At 31.1% G+C, this 21,945-nt stretch overlaps 2 protein-coding genes across 2 annotated transcripts; both read left to right on the top strand.

Annotated features, from left to right (window-relative positions):
- Positions 1-1,059: 1,059 nt before the first annotated feature.
- On the top strand, positions 1,060-7,836 carry LOC137805677 (E3 ubiquitin-protein ligase MBR2). Its single transcript, XM_090300539.1, has 6 exons — positions 1,060-1,120; positions 4,353-4,394; positions 4,467-5,383; positions 5,769-5,819; positions 6,995-7,123; positions 7,373-7,836. The coding sequence occupies exons 2-6, from the start codon at positions 4,382-4,384 to the stop codon at positions 7,544-7,546; spliced, it is 1,284 nt and encodes a 427-aa protein (XP_090156665.1). The 5' UTR covers positions 1,060-1,120; positions 4,353-4,381; the 3' UTR covers positions 7,547-7,836.
- Positions 7,837-12,568: 4,732 nt separating this feature from the next.
- LOC137805678 (uncharacterized) lies at positions 12,569-19,111 on the top strand. The gene is made up of 3 exons (XM_090300479.1): positions 12,569-13,797; positions 18,508-18,633; positions 18,905-19,111. The coding sequence occupies exons 1-3, from the start codon at positions 12,676-12,678 to the stop codon at positions 19,070-19,072; spliced, it is 1,416 nt and encodes a 471-aa protein (XP_090156605.1). The 5' UTR covers positions 12,569-12,675; the 3' UTR covers positions 19,073-19,111.
- The last annotated feature ends 2,834 nt before the right edge of the window (positions 19,112-21,945 follow it).

The raw sequence follows: 21,945 nt of genomic DNA on the forward strand, positions 1-21,945 counted from the left end.
CTAATTATAGTTTTTATATTATACATACTTACATTTAACATATATTTTTTTAATTGTAATTTTTAAATCTAGGAAATGTGTGAAAGTTTTTCATTTTTAAACAAAAACAACTCATTTTATTATTATTTTTTTTAATAGGCAAGGGTTAATTTGTAAAGTAACATTTCACACCTTTAAAAAAAATTAAAATTCCCTCATAACCATTACATTACTCACAAACTCCCATAAATTTTCCTCACACATCCACCCTAACATACCCCAATCCAAACACCCTTACTTTCTTCACACTTTCCTCAGACATCCTCAGACATCCACTCCCTCAAATCCTCACACATCCCCTCCCTAATCCAAACAGAGCCTTAAGGCATAAATATAACTATTAAATGCTTGTTGTGGTTACAATAAAACAGCTTAAAAATAATATATTTAAGTTTAAATATTTATTGCTCTCTTTCTATTATTCATTGACAACTGATTATTTTTTATTTTTAGAATTAGTTTCTATTCAATGATTTCCTTGTAGTGTTAGATGAAAACTTAATTTAAAAATGTTCGTAATTTAAATAACATATTATTATTATATAGTAGGAAATGGATGAACTAGACACCAAAATTTGAAGTTTTCATCTAATTAATTGTGTGACTGTAATTAAAGCGACTTTGTCATCACTAGTTTTAAATAACACTTAAGGCATAAATATAACTATTAAATGCTGGTTGTGGTTACAATAAAACAGCTTAAAAATAATATATTTAAATTTAAATATTTATTGCTCTCTTTCTATTATTCATTGACCATATTTTCTTGAAAAAAGAAACGAAGGATAGGGAGGAGTTAAAGTATTTTTTCACAAAGCACCAAATACAGAAAAGTTGTCAACTAGCGAGAAGAGTGAAAAAGGTGAGTGAAAGAGGGAGAATGGTGACAGATGCTTCACATGTGTTTATGAAAGCAAGAAATATCAACGTAAGAAAGAGAATTTCTACAATAGTTTGCACGTCAACACTGATTTTTGTGCTTATAAATGAAAGAGGTCTCAGCCTTCACTCTTCACTTCTTTTGCTGCTCAGTGCTGTGAACTTTTGCTGCTCACTGCTCTTGTTTCTACAGATCTTCTGGGTATCCTCTTCTCTCTATCCTTTTTATATCTCATTTTACTGTTCTATTGCTTCTCTTTTCTCCTTTTTTTTTGCCCCTTTTCATTCTCGATTTTGATGACTTTTTTCTTCTTCTTTTCAAAATGGTGTTTGATACGTGAATGATTTATTTTCTTTGATCTGCGTTAAAGATCTGGTTTTAGTGATAATTTTTTTTTTGTTTCTTTACGATTGTCAATCACGAATTTTTAAAAGGATAAAATTCTATTATAAACTATAAAGGTCAGACACTTCTCTTAAATAACGTATCGGTGTCAGATTCTTGTATTGGACACTGACATTCGCATGACACTCGCAGGATACGTATTCATGAAGTGTCTAATTCAAAAAGTATTTGTTGGATTTTTAAAAATTTTAGTACGGTTCTAACATAATTTTAAAAAAGAAAAATACATTAATTTTCTAAAAACTCAAATTTATTATATAAATTTTTATTATGATTATAAAATTAAGAAACAAAACATTTTGAACTAGTCATGAAAAACATATATAATATATAGATTCGTATCCCTGTGTTCTACATTTTAGAGATTATACGTATCTTCGTGTCCGTGTTGTGTCTATGCTATATAATTATAGATCAAATCGTATTTAAAAAATAATAAAATTTATACCAAACTACCCTTATTAATTTTTTTTTAATTGTCTATTTTTAAAAGAAATTCTCATTTTTTTAACATAACATCTCAGATGTTTTTTAATAAACGATATGCTTTTTTTTATGTTTAAATAATAAAATTAAGACAAAGTGGTAAATCAGGAGTTGACACATTGCAAAAAAGGATTTTTTTTATAGAAAAGATCTATAAATTTTATGTTTTTTGAATTTTTAAAAAAGTGATATTTTCATATTTCATTAATCACTTGACAAATATTTTTAGAGATCGCATGGTTATTAATACTACAAAAAAATTATTTAATAATAATTAATTTAAAAATAAAAAATAATTAATTATTATAATTATTAATGAATTAAACACTATTATATAAACTAAAAATTATTAATATTTAAAATAATTTATATTATTAATAAAAATTTATAAAATAATTTTAAATTTATATTAACATTAGTTATCAAAGTTTTAATTATTAACTATTTTTTTATTTTAAATTAATTTTTAATTTTTTTTAATTTAAAACTTAAAACTAACTTAAGATTTAAAATAATTAATAGCTAAAACTTTAACAATTAATGTTAAATACGAATTTAAAAAATATTTTATAATTTTTTATTATTAATAATTTTTTATATTAATAATTTTTTATATCAAATAATTAATGCGCATTGACGTGGAACTAGAGAAAGAAACAGTTTTCATATAAGGTATTCACTCAAGTATTTGACTAGTTTTGTCTGTTCGTATTTTTAAAAATAAGTAGGTTTTTATATTATTTTTAATAATCTGTTTATTTTAAATAAAAAAGTATTTTTCTTCTTATTTTAATAAGTAAATATTATTTGCCTCTTAAATAAAAATTTATTTCAAAAGTATTTATTCTAAAAATACTTATGTTATGTTTAAACAAATTTCTTTTAAGTGGAATTCCAAATGAGTGACCTTCTTTTTGCGTGTACTTAACATCGTGTGTGAGCACATAGCTTTAGGATGAACCTATAGGTTGTAGGAAATACATTACTTGTCGCAAGAACATATTCTTCTTCATATAAACGTACTAGTTGGGTGTTTTTATTCATACGTGTCACCTTCATTACCTTGATGTACATGTACTAAATTAATTATATATAGTTGATAGTTCTCGTATAAGAGTTACAACATCCTTAAAATGTTACCTTAATTTAATTTTATTATTTATTGATAAAAAAAAACCTATATCACCTTCAATCATTAATGATTTATAAATAAATACTATATATGCCAACTTTAAGACATTTATGATTATAGTAACGACATTAATTGAAAATAATAGAAAAGTTTTACTTTCATTTGTTGTTATGAGTTTTAGTTTTAAATATTTAAATTTGAGTCTTTTTAAATAGATTTATTACTTTTTCTTCATGTCAAAAATCAATTTCATAGTGTCTTAAAATATTTTTAGTTAAATTTGTTCTTTTTTTTTTAAAGTTTAATGTATTCTTAACTTTTAAGAATAATTCAATGTGATGGTTATGGTTTCAATCTTTTTAAAAAATAATTTACTATCATTGAATGTCCAATAGTGAAATTGATGAGAAAAATCTATTTTAATAAGAATAATCTAACATAAAAATCACATTAAATTATTTAAAAAGATTATTGAACTTTTTAAAAATTTCGGAACTAAATTAACTTTAATAAATGAACTTTAAGAAGTAAAATAATAATTAAGTCTTTTAATTATTTACATGCAATCTATATTTTGATAATGTTTACTAATTGGTGTTTGCTTATTCTTGTAAGTAATAATTTAGTCTTCTTCTATACCTTTGAATATATATATATATATAAAAAATCAACTACTCAAGTACATGGTTTGTAATTTTTAATTTGGTTGGATACTATGAGGCTCTTTTTAAATTTGGTATTTGAAGGGTCATAGCTACAGCTTGAACTAGCTAGTTTAAGGTCTAACTTTGGAGTACCCTTAAGTACTCTATTTTGATTTTATTTATTCTTTTGTTTTTGTTGATAATATATATGCTGATTTTCTCATTCTACAAATGATTTGTATACTGCATATTACACATGTCACTTTACATTCAATTGCACTGCATTTTGTGTTGTGAGATTATATGCAGCCTAAACTAAGATGATGTTAAGAAGATTAAAAGTACTTTCAAACGAGCATCAGCTTATATTGTTCATCTGTCATAGTTTGTTATATACAACATTTAGTTGAAATGGGTTGGGATATAATTGATGAGGTGGGAACGGATTGAGATCCCCTTTACCTGTTGAATAAGAAATATATCTCTTGGTAATATAATTTATTATATGACTACATATTAAATAAACCAAATTTATCCATAGTTATTCATGTATTTACAGGAATTTCAAATATATTCAATCCATTCTTAGATTATGCTCGGTGATGCATTGAACATGCCTTTTTATTCTGAATAGGATAAATGGTAATCAATTCATTTAGATGCTGCTGCTTTGCAGTGGCACTTATAGCAGAATCGTGCAAATAAGTTAAGTATTTTGAAATAATATTACTATGTTTAATAATATTTTGATTGGGCTCTCATGCAGGTGCAGTGACTTTCACAAGTTTAGGAACAATGAATCCTCAAGGTGAAGTCATTCCCCTATCCAACATTTTCTTTGTGAACACTCTTTAATAATTTGATGTCCTTTTTGTTGAAGGTGATGGCTCAGTTGGAGAAGCTAACGAAAACAACCAAAATGAGGAAGGGCTCCTTGAAGGGTTTCCTGAGACAGAAGAGAATCTCCTTCAACAAGGTTCCAACAACGATCTTCTCAGCGCTGCTGCTCCTCTTCAGGAAACTCCTAATGTCCAGCCCGTACTGAATCTCCCGCAACAAGGTGAGAACAACAATATTGGTGCCGGCACTGATGTTCCTCTTCAGCAAGCCCTGAATGCTCCACCACCAGAATCTAACATGTCCTCTTCAAGCTTCCATGTTGGAAGCAGCTCGAACACCTTGAACATTCCAAGAAAAAGAAGCCTCTGCAGTTCTGGACAATTTTTTGTGGGTGAAAGTTCAAACGGGGGTCCACAAGAGACAGAAGAGGCTAAAAGAGTTGCTACTGAGTCTGAGGTTGGAGATAACAACAATGTGAGCCCACAAAATACTGAAACACCTATTCCACCACCGAATACGGGTGCTAACAGAAACGAGAATACTAATATTGGGAGAAGAGCTTCTGATGCTCCGCTATCAAGCCAAGCAAGTCTGTATTTCAACGGAGCTTCAACACATCCCGTTCAGCAACCTCTCCATCGCTTGTATTCTGGTGGCCCTATATCTATTCAGGGTGGTTCACTCATGCCCAGTGGTAGCTCCACTGTTCACAACATAACCGTGAGGACTACTCCTCCCAACCGCTGTCCACACACAAGACTGGATATTATGATTCCATTTTTTGAACATGGTAGCTCTTCAACTTCGGCTCAGCCACGGGGCCCACGAGGAATGAACCAGTCTGCTGCACCAAGCAGTTCTGTCACTCAGAACCATCATAGTCCTCAGCAAACACCAGCATCTGCAATTCCACCCGATATTTTTTCTTCTGAAATGAGAAGAAGGCTTCCACCTGAGGTACGCTCCATGCTTTTACCTTCTAAGGTAGCCCTACTTTTTAGGCTCACTTTAAACCCTCAAGTGCATTTGTTAGGGTAACGATATAGTTAATAAAACAACTTTTATATATAATATAGAAAAAAAGGAAGGTCAGGTCTTTCCCTACAGGTTTATATCTTAAATAGTTCACATGATACAATGAAGATTGATGTTCAGGGGAAAATAACTAAATATATTCACATCTATAATTGACTTTTAACTCCTCTTAATTTCTTTATCACTTTCTATTACTTACCTTATCTACACCTCTTTATTGTATCCCATAAGGTGTTAAAGAGTAAGCGTCAAATGCATGTTTGTTCTGTTTATTATTGTTAACTATTTTCATTTTGTTTTCATACAGGTTCACTCTATCTTGGAATCTCTACGCAATGGTGGCGGTCTAATCTTTGAGGTAGAGTTTCACACAAATATTTGCATGCTGTTACAATTTTATAGTGTTTTACCTTGTGTTTAGACATCTTATAATGATTTAACATATGTTTTATAGCAAATCGTTCTATAGCAAATCATTTTGAATTATGATTGTTATAAAACATTTTTTTATCAACAATTAATATAATAAATAAATAAAGGAATACTTTTAGGGGTATCCCGTATATAGATAACAATAAACTCCACCTCTATAGAATTAACTTTTTAAACATTCCTACTATAACAAAATTTTAGACTACAGCATTTACATCAGCTGCAAAACCAGATGAATGCTGCAGAATTGGCTGTAGAAATGGCACCAGGAAAAACAGAACATAATAAATCTACAGTTCAAAATATTCTGCATAGGCTCTGGCCAGATTAGCCCTGCACCTGCATCAACCTTGACCCCCTTTCCTTGGCTTACATAACCGTGACAGTGAACTTATATAACTCCCTTAGAAGCTTCCAATTTCTGCACTAAACCTGAATTCTTCCTTTTGACCAACAAAGCATGGCTGCTCCAAGTGCCTAACTTTAATTCCATTCATGTTACTTAAAACAACAGAACCAAAACAATCATAGCTTAGCTTGAGAGTGCCTCATTTGATGATGGTGTGGTGATAGTTCTGCGTTTCAGGACCTTCTTGAGGTTGCTATAAAACATATGTTATTGTCGGATGATATTTAATGTTTTAATTATGAAAGTGATAATTTTTTTTGGTTTAGTCTTTTCTGTGTGAATCACACTTAAAAGATTTTATTTTTATCTTATATATTTGTTGCTATAAGGATTAAATGTTGCGAAAAATTTGTAGGTTTATAGTAATTTTGAATGAACTTTTTGTTGTCTAATTTATGTATACTTATTTTTTAAAATGAATTAAGGTTTTCCAAAGTACCTCTTTATTTATTTATATCATTTTTTTACTGATAAAAAAATTATAAAAATAAATAAATAAATTTTGTACAATTGTTTTTCATTTTTACATCATAATTTCTATCTTTCTTCTTTTCTCATGACATTTATCTGATCCGTCACATTCTGTTTCTACTGATTTGCACTTATTTTCCTAGTGAAGAGTAGATTTCCATTGTAGTTTAGAATAAAATACTTGGCATGATTATTGCTCTAAAAATAATTATTTGAAGCAGATAGAGAACGCTGAACCGTCTACGGGACTAAGTCTCGATACGATCATGCAGCACATGGAACGTGAGACTTTCCTGGAAGCTGTTGGAGATGGTCCAGTAGAGTATGAACAAAGATGCATCATCTGTTTGGTGAGTCCTGCTACATTTCGATTCATAGTTGGTTTGAGAGGTTAACTCAACACATGAAACTCTTTAATTATAATTGTGAAAATAAATATTTCTGTATCTCATTTCTACTATACCATTATTGGATCTAAATAGTATTTGTATCTGCTTAGGTAATTGTTTCCTTAACTCTCTTTTTGTGGAAATTGTGGGCATGTTCACGTCTTAGTCTTCTTTTAACCTTTCTTTTACAAAATTTGTTTCCATCTATAGGAAGAATTTGACAACGAATCGGATCTCGGGAAGCTGGAGCAATGTGACCACAAGTTTCACTTTGATTGCATCAAACAGTGGCTCATGCAGAAGAACCTTTGCCCCGTGTGCAGAAGAGTTGCGTTGGAAATTCAGCCTAATATCCCAAATGAATATGGTTATTTCTTTGCGTAATGGTGTGTTTGGAAGGATAGAATGTAGAAATAAAGTGGATTCTATACCAAAAAAATTCACTGTGCTCGATGGTCGAAGATGCACAAACCTTTTCGTTTGTTTACATATGGAACACTTCATTATGAATGTTCAAACTTTCACTGTTTGATAAATTTGATATGAATAACGTGGACTTAGTAGTTATTTCTTATCTCATCTTTTTCACTAAGCTAGTTTCACTCATATTTATGTTTTAAAGCTCCCTCTCCCCGCAATAAAAAAGTTCCTTCATACTATGTTACTAGCTCAAATATTCTGCAAAATTCTTTTTGAAGTTAGTTTTATCGACAAACTTATTTTTCTCCTCATCTACTCTTTTCTAAAGAAACAACAAATTAAACAATTTTTTTTATTTATTTTCATTATGCTTACTGTCTATAAGGTTGGATGGAAATATTGATTTGGATTTAAGTAATCTGCTGCTGATTGTGTTTTGTTTGATGATGGAAGGTTTTGCAATTTTTCTTTCTGCAATTACAAGAACTTTTATTACGATTTTTTGATTTTGTTGTGATATTTTTGCACAATAATTTTTTATAAGGATGAAGGTATTTCTGAAATAATTATATTTTTTTTCTGATAAAAAATTAAATATTTTTTTTTCTATTTTTTTCATATATATATATATATATATATATATATTTCTGATAAAAAAAAAATATTTTATAATATTCTAACTTTTATCTAGCTCTATCACCCCCACACATCCATAATTTATCTTATCTAATATTTTAACTTTTATCTAGCTATATCACCCCCACACATCCATAATTTATCTTATCTAGTATTTTAACTTTTATCTAGCTCTATCACCCCCACACATCCATAATTTATCTTATCTGCCTCAAACAAATCTCATTTTAATTATATATATAAATATTAATTAAAGTCTAAGGCAAAATATAAAGATTATAAAACTGTTGTTTATAGTAATTCATGATTTATCGAAAATACTTTTCAAATGTGAAAATATAAAAGTACAACCATTTAAATAAACTTTATTATATTATTTTAAATTTTAGTTATACATTTAGTGGCCCTATTTTAAATCATATATTAATATTTAAAGATATTAAATAAAAAATTTATTTTATTAATATAGTAGAAGCTGAATTATATAAACAAATTAAAATTATTATTAAAAATACAATTTAAAATATATATTAAAATTTAGAATATATATATAATTATCATGAACCGCATTAACAAACATAGAATTTTTCTATCCTCTTATATTTCAATATAATTTTTCTTCAACACTATCTTCATCAACCATGCCTATCTTTTGTGTATAATCACAAATAGACAATGGAATAGTTTATCTTTGGTTCACTTTCACAGGGGATTTTTTTGTGTTTGTACATTTTGGAGGCACACTGTTTTTTATATGGATTTGGATATCCTTAAGTATCCAATTTTATTTAATTTATTTCTTATTGACAAATAAAACTTTAAAAACCTCTTAAACCCCTTATGACAAAATTAGCTTCCAACTTAAATCAAACTTCAATACAGGTCACTCAAGAGCCTTTAAGAAAAAGCACAAGAAAATGAGTTATACTGTTCTATCATATCCTATCCTAATTTACAAAAGTTTCATTCAATCTATTTTTATTTTTTTTTATCAACAATAAATAAATAAATTAGAAGAAATACTTAAAGAGATATCACATAATTTTGGACAGGAGTGTTCGGGATCTCGATCCAAGCACTTTGGTATGGTCAACTCGGTTTTTAGGTCAATATGGGTCCAAAGTGTTGGCCATGAGCTTAGTCCAAGAGTTGGTAAGACCGCTCGAAAAGATAATTAAAATAGAAGACATTGTTTGTTTATAACACATACGTTAATTAAATACCAATAAAAGTTGTTGAGAATAAGGTAGTTAGCACCGAGAATAAAGGTGCATGTGAACATAATGTTTTATTGTTGTTAAACACCTGAGAATAAATGTGCACGTAGACAATATGTTTTTGTGTTATAATTATATGTTTTTTTTGTTGAGATTATATTCTCCCTATTGAAATCTCGCTCTGTTGAGATTGGAGAAAACTATTTAAGGGATATCTATAAAATGGGCTTGAAACCCCTAGTAGAGTACATTGTTTCTGAATACTTAAGATTAAAACTAATTTGATATTTGAATGCTTTTACTGACTTGATTATCGGAGTATGATCAACAGGTAAAACCCTCTTTGTCCCGGGAAAGCGACACCTTGAAGCAACAATTGAAAACAAAGTAGAAGAGGAGTTTGTACATTTAGTCCATCCGAGATCAACCGATGACAACACTTATCTTTCGTATCCTATCCTAATTTACAAAAGTCTAACTTAATCTATTTTTATTTCTTTATCAACAATAAATAAATAAATTAAAAAAAACACTTAAATATATATCCAATATCTTATATAAAAGCTCAAAAAATGTATATGTAACAATGCCGATAAAATGTAACAACGTTCTCAAAATACAAAAGATTTGTTGGTAATGTTTACAAAACAAAATGATGACACTGTTAATTAAATTAGAAAAGACACTATTAATTAAATTAGAAAAGATACTCTTGTAAATTAATCTACCATTTCAGTCATTGACAAATGTAATATTTTTTCTACAAATATTTGTGTTAGATGTGTGTTGGAAAGGTCAAGTTTTTCTTTTTTTAATGGATTAAAATCTTAATTTTTTTAATAATAGTTAAAATATCTTTAAAATACTTTTATTTTATTTTATTTTATTTATTCTTTATCAATAATTTTTTTAATTTTAATTATTAAAAATAATTTGACCGAAGAATTGACTAAGAAAGAAGAAAAATGTTGGTAAATGACTATTAGAAATAAATAAAAAAGAAACAGCTTTTAATCCATAGACCTAAACCTCTCGTTTGAAATTTAAAATACAGAAAAATAAACGACTTCATTCAACGGATAACAAGGAAAAACTTTCGCAAAAAACCTTCCTGTAAAGTAATATATAATTTAAAAAAAACACACATTTTAAATGAATATAAAAAGGCAGAAACAAAGAAATTATTAAATTCCTGTAGGAAGTTACATTAAACATATTAAAAATAATATATTTAAATTCATTTAGAAAAGAAATAAATGAATAAATTTAATACTTTCTTTCTTTTCTTCATTGACTGAATTATCTTGAAAAATGAAAAACAAATCAGAAAACATTTCACAAACGACCAAATACTGAAACGCTGACAGGTAGCAGAGAGAGAGAGGAGGGAGAAAGGTGACACGGGGATGGCTATTGGAACATTTTTTCAATGATGCTCTATGACAGCATACTTCATATGCGTTTCTGAAACTAACGCATTCCATTTCCATATAAGCGAAATCAACGTAAAAAGATAATCTCTATAATAGTCCAAACTCTACGTTTGCAAGACAACCCTGATCAATTGTGTTTTATAAGTGAAAGCAGTCTCAGTCTTAACTAATTCAGTGTTCAAATCTTAAAGAGTTGAGACACAGAGTGAGAGAAATTGCGTGACAGACCAACTGTGCAAAGCTGTCAACTTTTGCTGCTCAGTGCCCTTTCTTTCACCAGATCTACTGGGTATATCCTCTTCATCTCTCTGTGCTCTCTTTTCTCTTTTTTTCCCCTTTCATGATTGATTTTTGTTTTTCAAAAATGGGTTTTTGATTTGTGCATGGATCTATTTGTTTCAGCCCACTTTTGCATGTTTTATTTTCGTTGATCTGAGCATTCATCGTGTCTTTAAAGATCCGATTTTACTGACAGAAAAAATATCTGATTTTTTAATTTTCTGTAAACCGATTTGCCCTAAGCTGTTTGGTATTTCAGGTTGTGGGAAATGCTTTTTAAAGCAAAATTAAACTTTATAGCAGAGAGTAAAGGGTGCTCTAATTCTTAGATCAAGACTGTCATACTCTTATTACTTTTGTTTTTCTTTATTTACTTGTCTATTTTTGAAAGATATTCAATCTTTTTTCTTCAAGATATAATATCTCAGGATAATTTTTTTATTAATAGTATACTTTTTTAATTATAAAATTCGGAGTGATTCTAGGATTTTAAATTAAGAATTTAGACAATTTGAGTTGATTTCCAAATTTTCTGCTGTCGGATCTCAACTCTCAACTTTATGTTCCAGTTTTTACAAAATCAATAAAATGTCAGAAGAAAAAAATTTGTTCATTGAATTAAAAGGGTTAAATGAGATTTGAATATATGACCTTGTAAGAAAAAATTTGGCATGTTGAGGTTTGGATTATTACTGTAGTACAAATGAGTGACCTATTTTGTGTGCTTAATATCGTTGTGGGCTACATATAATTTTATTTTTTTTGCTTTGATGAGAAAATAGAACTATATTCTTCATTTAAACTTTTTAATTAGGAATTTCTATCCACAACCTGTGCAATTATTGTATAAGTAAATGGATGATTTATAAATAGATGTCGATATATATAAATTAGTAATGTATTAAATATGAAGCGACACCCAGTGTTTTTTTTATCATATCAATATTTTGTTTGAAGAGCTATATACCTTGTAACTTTTTACGTGTTCCTCTTTTTTTTCCTTGCTTACATTTGTTTTTTTTTTTTTGAGAAAGACTTCTTTATTAAGTTGTGAAAGGGATATTTTTATTGTTTTGTAAATCTGTAAAAAAGAATATATTAAACTTGCTACTTTAACTCGTTTAAAAAAAAACTGTACAACCTTACTTACATTCGTGATTACGAGTTTTAATTTGAATTCTTAAAGTAGAGCTTTTTTAATTACGTGTAATGCAGTTTGTATTAAGATGATTGATAGTATTTTGGGAATTCAGGTGTAGTGACTCAGTTTACCTTTCAGTCTTCGGCCATCAGAAGTGAATTCAGCAACGATGAACCCTCATGGTGAGATCATTTCTCTCTTCAACCTCTATTTATGAACACTCTTTAACTATTTGATGTCTATTTTGTTGAAGGTGGCTCAACTGGAGAAGCTAATGCAAACAACCAAAATTATTGGAATCCTCACCATTCCAGTGAAACACAGGAGAGGCTGCTTCCCTTATTTCCCCTCTTTGCTACTGATCAGGAAGGGTTTCCTCAGCCAGAAATGAATCTCCCTCAACAAGGTGCCAACAACAATGGTACCAGAACTGATGTTCCACTTCAGGAAACCCCTAATGTTGTAGCACCGGAATCAAACATTTCCTCTTCAAGCTTCCTTGCTACAACTCCTCCAAATCCTTTGGAAAATCTAGACTTGTGTCTGAACTTTAGCTTAAGCCGTACAACAGTATCTTCTGCTGTGATTCCAAGTTCGAATGTTGCACGTAGCGTGCATGGAATCAACATAAATTCACCGAACATTCCGAGAAAAAGAGGTCTCCCTGATCATGCTTCTGGAGAATTTCATCAGGGTGAAAGTTCAAACATGCGTCAAGAGAACGGAGAGATCAAAAGACTTGCTACTGAGTCTCAGATGAGAGCTAACAACAATGTGAACCCGTCACCACCATCACTTCCTCCGCTGCAAGAGTATCAATTCCTCCCTCCCCGCCATCTTAATCCAAACAATGCAAGGACACCTTTTGCTCCACCCAACGGGATGACTAACACTAATCAAAGAAGAGGGTCTTATGGTCCGACACCAAGCCAAGGGAATTTTCATTTCAACGGAGCCTCAACACATTCCCAACTGTGTCCTCTCCAACCCTCACATTCCGTTCGGCCTTCATTCATGTCCAGTTCTGCCTCCAGCGTTAACAACCTAACCGTGCGGAATGCTACTCACTCAATATCCTCCCCGTGTCCTCACGATAGAGCTGATTTTATGATTCCATTTTATGAACATGGAAATAACATGTTTGGTCCTGCAGTTACATCCGTGGGTAATTTTCCCACTTATCGACCAAACAGGTCTTACGTTGATAGTGAACAAGATACTGCTAGAAGGGCTCTATCTTCTGTTCTCCCCCATCAGTTTGAACCCTCTGAATCAGAACCACTGCAATTACTACCTCGAAATGTGGGCAATGGTGGCAGAGTTAGTAATGCTCGAGCGAACCACCCTCTCAGTGATCATGCTAGCTCTTCAAGATGGATTTCTCCTCTGGGCTCACGAGGAATGCCCCATTATGCTGCAGCAAGTAGTTCTAGCACTCAGAACCTTCATAGTCTTAGGCCAGGACCACAATTTCCTTCTCCTGAAGTGCTAAGAGGACTTCCATCTGAGGTATGCTCAATTCCTTTTACCTTCTTATAATTAAGCTATACAAATATTATTATTATTATATAATATAAGAGTATGTTTTTATATCCATATATGAATTTCTTATTTGATTGTGGGATCAATATATAAATTTTGAAAAATGAAATTTTGACAACCATAAGAATTCTATAAGATTTTTTTATGTGATTGATTTATATATAAATATATGATAAAAGGTAAATTTGTAATTAAATAAAAAAATATATTAAAATAATAGTATTGAGAGTTGTAATATGGTTGTATATAAAATAGGGTTGTCAATATATCATTACCCATAATTTTTGAAGATAAAATACATACAACTTTGGTGGATTTAGTTGTAATTAAAAAAAGAATGGAAGAGTTACAACTTTTTGATCCTCTTCTATTTTTTTTTTATCAGCAATGAATAAATAAAATTAAAAGGGATACTTTAGGGGTATCCCAACCCATATACAGAACCAGAAGTGGACTTCCTATATCACCCACAAAAGAAACTCTCCTTTATGGTTGGAGCAAAACAACCATAAAGTGAGAAAAACATACCCAAAAATATAACCAACAAGTTACCTCAAAGCAACATTCAACTTTACCGAAACCCCCAGAACCGAGGCCATCTACATTCACCTCGCCACACGACAAATTACCCGTGCAGGGAATAACTCGCCATGTAGCTTACTCTGGTGAGCACTAAGTGCCACGAGGAGCACAATCTCTCCAAAATCGCCTGCCACCAATGCTACTCGCCATGTATGCTCTGACCTAAGGAAACCCCGCTCTCGACGAGGATCCACTCGGGAAATCCCCTCGTCGACGGACGAGCCGTTCCCTTCATCTCATTGCTCATTATGAGGTTTAACATACATCTTTATCGAACCAACACATATGGACTTACTCACCTAAAGCTCCAACAACTTCAAAAAGGTTTCTGGAGAACCCGGCGATGTGTCTACCTCGGCGATTTCCAGTTATCTGATCTTTTGTTCTTCGGATACGGCGATGATGCACAACTTCAGCGACCACCGACTACGCTTGCATGGAGATCGCCGCTTCATCGGCTGGCGATCATGTTGACCTTTGCATAACTTCGGCGACCTCCGATTACACACATATGGAGAACACCGCTACACCGATCGGCGATCATGTTGACCTTTGCATAACTTCGACGACCATCGACTACACACGCATGGAGAACGCCGCTTCCTTGACCGGCGATCATGTTGGCATTTGCATAACTTCGATGACCACCGACTACGCACGCATGGAGATCGCCGTTTCATCACATATGGAGAACGTCGCTTCATCGACCGGCGATCATGTTGACCTTTATATAACTTCGACGACCACCAACTACGCTCACATAGGGATCACCACTTCAACGATCGGCGATCATGTTGACCTTTGCATATCTTCGGCTACCTCCGATTACACACATAAGGAGATCACCGCTTCATCGACCGGCGATGATGTTGACCTTTGCATATCTTCGGCGACCACCGACTAAGCACGCATGGAGATTGCCGCTTCATCGACCGGCGATCATGTTGACCTTCCAACCCAATTTTGAACATTCAATCTTCACATTTAGGCACCTGCATAATCTTAGCCCATGCGCCACGTTTTGATCCTCTTCTATACTTGGATCTCTTGTTCTTTTTAAATAGAAAAGCCATGGAACATTCACCATTAACTAATGTCATTTCTTTCATTTTTTATACCCCCTCCATCTTCTTTATCAGCAAGAAGATATAATAAATGTGGTCTACTTTAAGAGTGGTTTAACCCTCATACAAATCAAAATAGACATACCCTTAACCTGTGCCAAGGAGAAGGCTTCAGAATAGTTTACCACTCATATGTTGAATAAACAATTATTCATATGCCTCCAAATCTCGCTTACCAACACAATCCAAACATTACCCAAAATAAGATTAACTGAAGTGGTTGCATCAAGAATTTTAAACTACTCGAAATGTGACCCATGAGGGAGAAGATTTACAGAACTCACTCCTAACTAAGGGTAACAAAGATTTCAAGTTAGTCAAGCGACTATGCAAACGAAGAATAGATGACGTGTCGACTCCTCTAACACCCTATACAAACAACACAGATTGCTCTCAACATGAACTCATTGTCTCTTTAGGTTAACCTTGGTAGCAATCTTATTTTCAATCACTCTCCAAACAGTGACATAAGTTAAAGGAAGAATCTTAATCCTTCAGACAAAATTGTACATCCTTAAACAATCCTCTGTTTCCTCTTCCCTTAATAAACCACAAAAGAACAACAAGATCGAGTTCCTTCAGTTAAGAAAAATTCTTGTATAAGTGAACCAAACTATGATGCATCAAAGTTTTTTTTGAGTGTGGTATACATGTTTTAATAGACATTTTGAACGTATGTTTAAGTTGCAAATTTTATCACTCTTTCTTTCGAGGTTTGATGCACAAATTTTTGTTTGTTTACCATCATAATTTATTTGGTAACTAATTTAGCTCTCACCTAGTGAACTGTCTTGCATTTTTGTTCCATACAGTTTCGATCTCTCCTGCATTCTTCTCTTAGAGGTGGTCGTGGTCTAATGATCGAGGTTAGATTTTACTTTTCTTCCTATTTGTATATTTTTCTTGTATGCTTGGCATAACTGGTCTTTATTTATGATTACTTTCCATCTTATCTTTTTTTATGTTAAAATATATTTTTAAACATTAATTTTTTTACAAACAATTATTTCTGCCCTTTATATTTTAAACACTTAATTCTCATATTTGAACTAATATTGTTCGTTTAAAATAAATTATATATCCCTTTTAAAGTTGAAACACAATTTTTTTACTTATTTATAAGTGGTTGGTGTGGTGAGTTGCCTTGTAAAGTGGGCTTTTTATGTTCCTTTGATAACCTTTTCTTCCCGATGTGCTATGCCCCAGTGAATGCTTATGTTGATTAAGGGTTTAGGCACACCCTCAAGTGTCCATTTAATATTAAATTAATTCAAGAGCACACTCTCCAATCCTCATCTCACCCTCTTTAGCTGCTGCTCCACCTAAAGTTTCCAGGGCTACACTTGAGATACAATTTTTTTTTATCGGCATAAAAAAATAAATTAATATGAATCAGTTTATGAGTGACTTAACCTTTCTACATAATCATAACACAACAGTTTCTCAAAACTCCTTCTAACCTACCTAATCTTTATATCCTTAAAACAATAAACACCCGAGTCAAAGGAATAAACTTTGCATAAGCTCACTTAATTGAAAACATACAAGCCATAGGATAAATGCACCACTTAGAATAAGTAAAACATGCAGAAACAGATTTAGATGTTACTCAATACCAAACCTTTAATTGAGCTAAAGTAAACATTTCTGAATGGTCAATCACTCCACCTTGAAAAATATGCTTATTCATGTGCTTCGAGATTTCATTTACTACTGCAATCCAAATGCTACTCTAAACAGCTTTAACCTGGGCAGATGTATTTAACAAATTAAACTGCAAGAAGTGGGAAATTGGATCAACATGATCATTGGACATAATCCCCAACCATGTAAAACACTGTTTCCAGATAAGTCCAGCGATCCTGCAATCAAAAAACAAATGATTTGTTGACTCCACTTCCATCCTGCAAAAGCTACCGAGGTTGCTATCAACCGAAACCCCACACCTTTCCAAGTTAATTTTTGTAACAACCGAATTAATCACTTGACACACATTACCTTCTCCATCCCCTCCATTTTTCACTAGTGCATCCTTTTCATCCCATGCAGTCAAAGAAATCTCAAAAATAGAAATAGAGTAACGTGTCTTTAAATTCCATTTTTTTCCTTTTTTTGTCCTGTTTGATCAAGTACTTCATTTAGTATAACTAGTCATCCTTAATTTGTCAATTTTTAATAAATAGAGTTTAATTATTCAAAAAATACCTTTCTCCAATATTACTTCCCAACTAGTCAATAAATCTTATACATGTATTCTATGAACTTTTTTTATATGAATTTGATTAATTTTTTTTATCAGTAAGAAAAAAATAAATAAATATAAATTACTTTAGGGGTGATCCAACTCTTATACAGAGCACAATAAGTTCTCTCATTCCTTCTAAACAACCTAACCTTCTAAAACTTAGAACAACACACAACCCAACCGAAAAAATAACTCTTATAAAAGTTCACTTAATTGAAAACATATCAGTCAAAGGATCAATGCACCACTCAGGAGAAGTAAAAAGATATTATTTTTTACTAATAAAAAAATGTGTTCTATTTGGTATACGCTATTCAATTCTGATTGAATTCTCCTTTCTTTAGCCCCCAAATAAACAAGGCGGAGTCACTTTTGACTAATTTTCTATGTTGTTCCAAAAAATTTGATAAACTTCGACATTGAATTAAGCCTGACTTATGGAACCATTACAACTACAAATAGCCTCCTGAAATCAATCAAGCAATTAGCTTTTTATTGTCCATCTATGAAAGTTTTATTCATTCCAAATTGGTATTTTCCATTTATTATCTGAGAATAATATTTGAAAAGTTCCTACAACTTATGTTTAGCATTTTTTTAAAGTCTAGTTTGAAAGGAAGCAATGCATTTTCACTTGTTTTCCTAGTGAAAAGAGTAGATTTTCAATCTAGTTCAGAATAAAATATTTGGCTTGTTCATTGCTCTGAAAAGTATTATTTGAGGCAGATAACGCCGCAAGCATCCAGGGGACTGAGTCTGGAAACGATAATGCAGATCATGGAGCGTGAAGTTTTCTTGGTTGTTGATGGAAATGATCCAAAAGAAAATAAAGAAAAATGCCCCGTCTGTCTGGTGAGTCCTACATTTTCATTCATAGTTATTTTCAGACGGTAACGAACACCTCAAACTCTTTAATAGATGTGAAAACAAATATTTATGTACCTCATTTCCAATATTCTATTAACTACCTGTTAATCAGGCTATTATTTTCTCATATATAAATAGTACTTTTAGCTACTTCTTAATCATGTTTCCATAACTCTCATTGTATGGAATTTGTGTGCATGTTCACATCTTTGTGTTGTGTTAATTTTTCTTTTACAACATTTTTTTCCATCTATAGGAAGAATTTTGCAGCGGAGAGTATATTGGGAAGCTGCATTCATGTGAGCACAAGTTTCACTTTGATTGCATTAAACAGTGGCTCATGCACAGGAATCTTTGCCCCGTCTGCAGAAGAACTGCGTTGGAAAGGCGTAATGACCAAAGTGTAGTATACGTATTTGAATAAATTGAAAAGAGAGAAATAGAGAGTATGAGACACCTTAAATAATAGTTATCCTATTCCAATATATATAATGTATGAACTTTTAAAACTGAAGAAATACTTATTTTTATTAATAAATTTTATATTATTGTTATATAGGATACATAATTTTAATTACTTAATAGTTTTGATTTCAAATTTAATTCTTTATATTTTGTTATTGTATCGTGTTGTTTTAATCAAAATGATTAGTAGTCAATTCCTTCTTAGTGATTGGAAGCTAGCAAGTTATTATAATTTCGAGTTAGGTTGCCTCGATCGGATGACTATTAGACTAGGATTCATGGGAGATAAATGAAGTATCAATAAATTGCACCCAATTTAGAAAAACACATGCAAACCAAGGGACAAAGACTGTCTAGGTGTTAGAGATGTAGAATTATTCAGTATATAGCCCTATTAGGAAAGTGAAAATGGATTACGACATGGAAAATCAAGGAATGGAATGTGGGATGAAGGGGCATTCAAAAACTTTGGCCTTTGTTAAATTATGTTAAGGTGGAGTGTTGGACCTTTCAGAAGTATTCACCTTGTCACAATTAAGGGATTGGTCTTTGATAACTTCAAAGTCTGTTTCTGCTAGTTTTTCTTACTCTGAATGGTGTTTGGATCCTGCTGCTTGTATGTTTTCAATTAAGTGAGCTTTTGTAAGGTTTGCTCCTTTAGCTGGGTTGTTTGTAGTCCTAAGTTAATGAGGATTATGTTGTTTGGAAGAGGTGTGAGATTTTATTGTGTTTTGGTTTGTATATGGGTTGGACCACCCCTTAAGTGGTTCATATTATTTAATCTTTCTTGCTGATAAAATATATATATATATATATATATATTTATGATTTTGTAAGTAAGATGGTTTGAAATTTGTATAAGGATGGAGACATTCTTAAAATTCTTCTTTAATTAATTAATTAATTATTTGTTGATGATAAAAAATGGAATGTGAAATGGTGTTCTAGAATTAAAATATTGATTTTGGAGAAATATTAACCAAAGAAATAATAATAGGTCTAATTCGTGGTGGTAGACGGATTTAAAAAAAATGTGGGAGAGACATAAAAACTAATTGGATAGTAATATACATTAAAAAATAGAAGCAAGAAATCAAATAAAATTATGAGATGATAGAAGGCTACAAATAAGAGCAATGTTACCTAGAATGTACACAAACTCTCTACACAAGGAAGCTACTTAGGGGAGGTTGGCACGTGGAATGGGAAATCATGGGAATGAAAGTTATCTCGGAGAAGAAAGTGGTCTGAGTGGGAAAGATCACAAGTCCCAAATCTAATGCAAGAATTAGAAAATATATAGTTAGATAGAAGTAGAGAGGATATGTGGGTATGGAATAACAACAAGTCACAAGAGTACACCATTAAGTTGGCATACAAGAAGTGTCAACTTTGAAGCAATGAGGAGGACCATAAGTTATTTGACTAATTCAGGAAACTAAATGTTCTTCCATTTGTACAACACCTTGTAAAAGTGTCATAGTTATATGTTACATACGAATTCAATATTTATAGGTATATGTTATATACGAAGGATAAAGTAGATGTGAAGGAAATTTTTAATCTCGTGCAAGTAAAGACATTGACTTGGATAATCCATAAAAACAAAAAAAAAGTAAACTTTTCCTAGGTGTCTTAACCCCTCACATGTCTGACCAAGTTTATATATTAAGCTTTTTGGAAGCACACTTTGTGGAATGCCACCTATGTATCTGCTGCTCTTCATTAGATTGATGTAAATATAATGTCTTATTTATTTTAGGAATTAGTGTATGTTGTAGGGTTGGGTTTTATACCCCATCTTTATTTTTTACTTATTTAGTGGCTACACACTCTTTTTATTTTAGTAAGTTGTAGATTGTTTAGGACTTCTTCTGGAAATGGATTGGAGCACTAGAGTTCCATTTTATTTATCATTTTTTATCCACTTCAAAATGCAATTTAGTTATCAAGTTTAGCGATCAAAATAAATTGAAGGAAAATTATGAAGGCGCAAGTAAAGGTACGTTATTAGATTGTTGCAAAGTATCGCGAAGTTTATTTTTCCTAACCATATTGGGTTCTGGATCCTTTGGTCTGTATATGGCTGATTCGGTAAAGCTAGTTAGTGCTTGGTTTGGTTGGTCATTTGTTCGGCGGTTTTGGGTGTTGAGTTAGGAGTTAAATTTTATGTAAGTTTGTAAAAGGGTTGGATCATCCCTGAAGTGGTTCCCATTTATTGATTTTTTTATTGCTGATTGAAATAACTATTGATTTAGTTTTGGTCGCTAAATAATTAAAATTATTGACCAATTTTGATTTTTATTGTAAAATACAAGTAAATTACTTCAAATTAGTGACCAATTGGATTTCATTTGTTAAATAACTATAAATTAACGATCAATTCTAATTTTGATTATTAAATCACTATAAATTAGTGATCAATTTCATTTTAATAGCTAAATCACTACAAATTAATGATCACATTTAGCAATCAAATTATAATTATTTTATTATTATAATTATTATTAACATTAATAATAATAAGAATAATAAAATTATTAATAACAATAAAATTAATATAATTAATATGACAATAATCATAATCATTGAGAGATTAGTAACATTAATAATAATAATAATAATAATAATAATACCAATAATAAATAATAATAGCATTAATAAATACTATTAATAACAATTCTAAATTAGTCACAGAAAATGATTTTATTTTAATTTTTAAGTTAACCCCATCAACATCTGATCTATACCCAAACATATAGACACATACATGAATAATTGTTTGTTTAAAGAAGCAGTGATTGATTATACTGAAGTATTTTCTCTGGCACA

Source organism: Phaseolus vulgaris, chromosome 3, assembly GCF_051622355.1.
Source record: "Phaseolus vulgaris cultivar YP4 chromosome 3, ASM5162235v1, whole genome shotgun sequence".
Taxonomy (NCBI): Eukaryota; Viridiplantae; Streptophyta; class Magnoliopsida; order Fabales; family Fabaceae; genus Phaseolus; species Phaseolus vulgaris.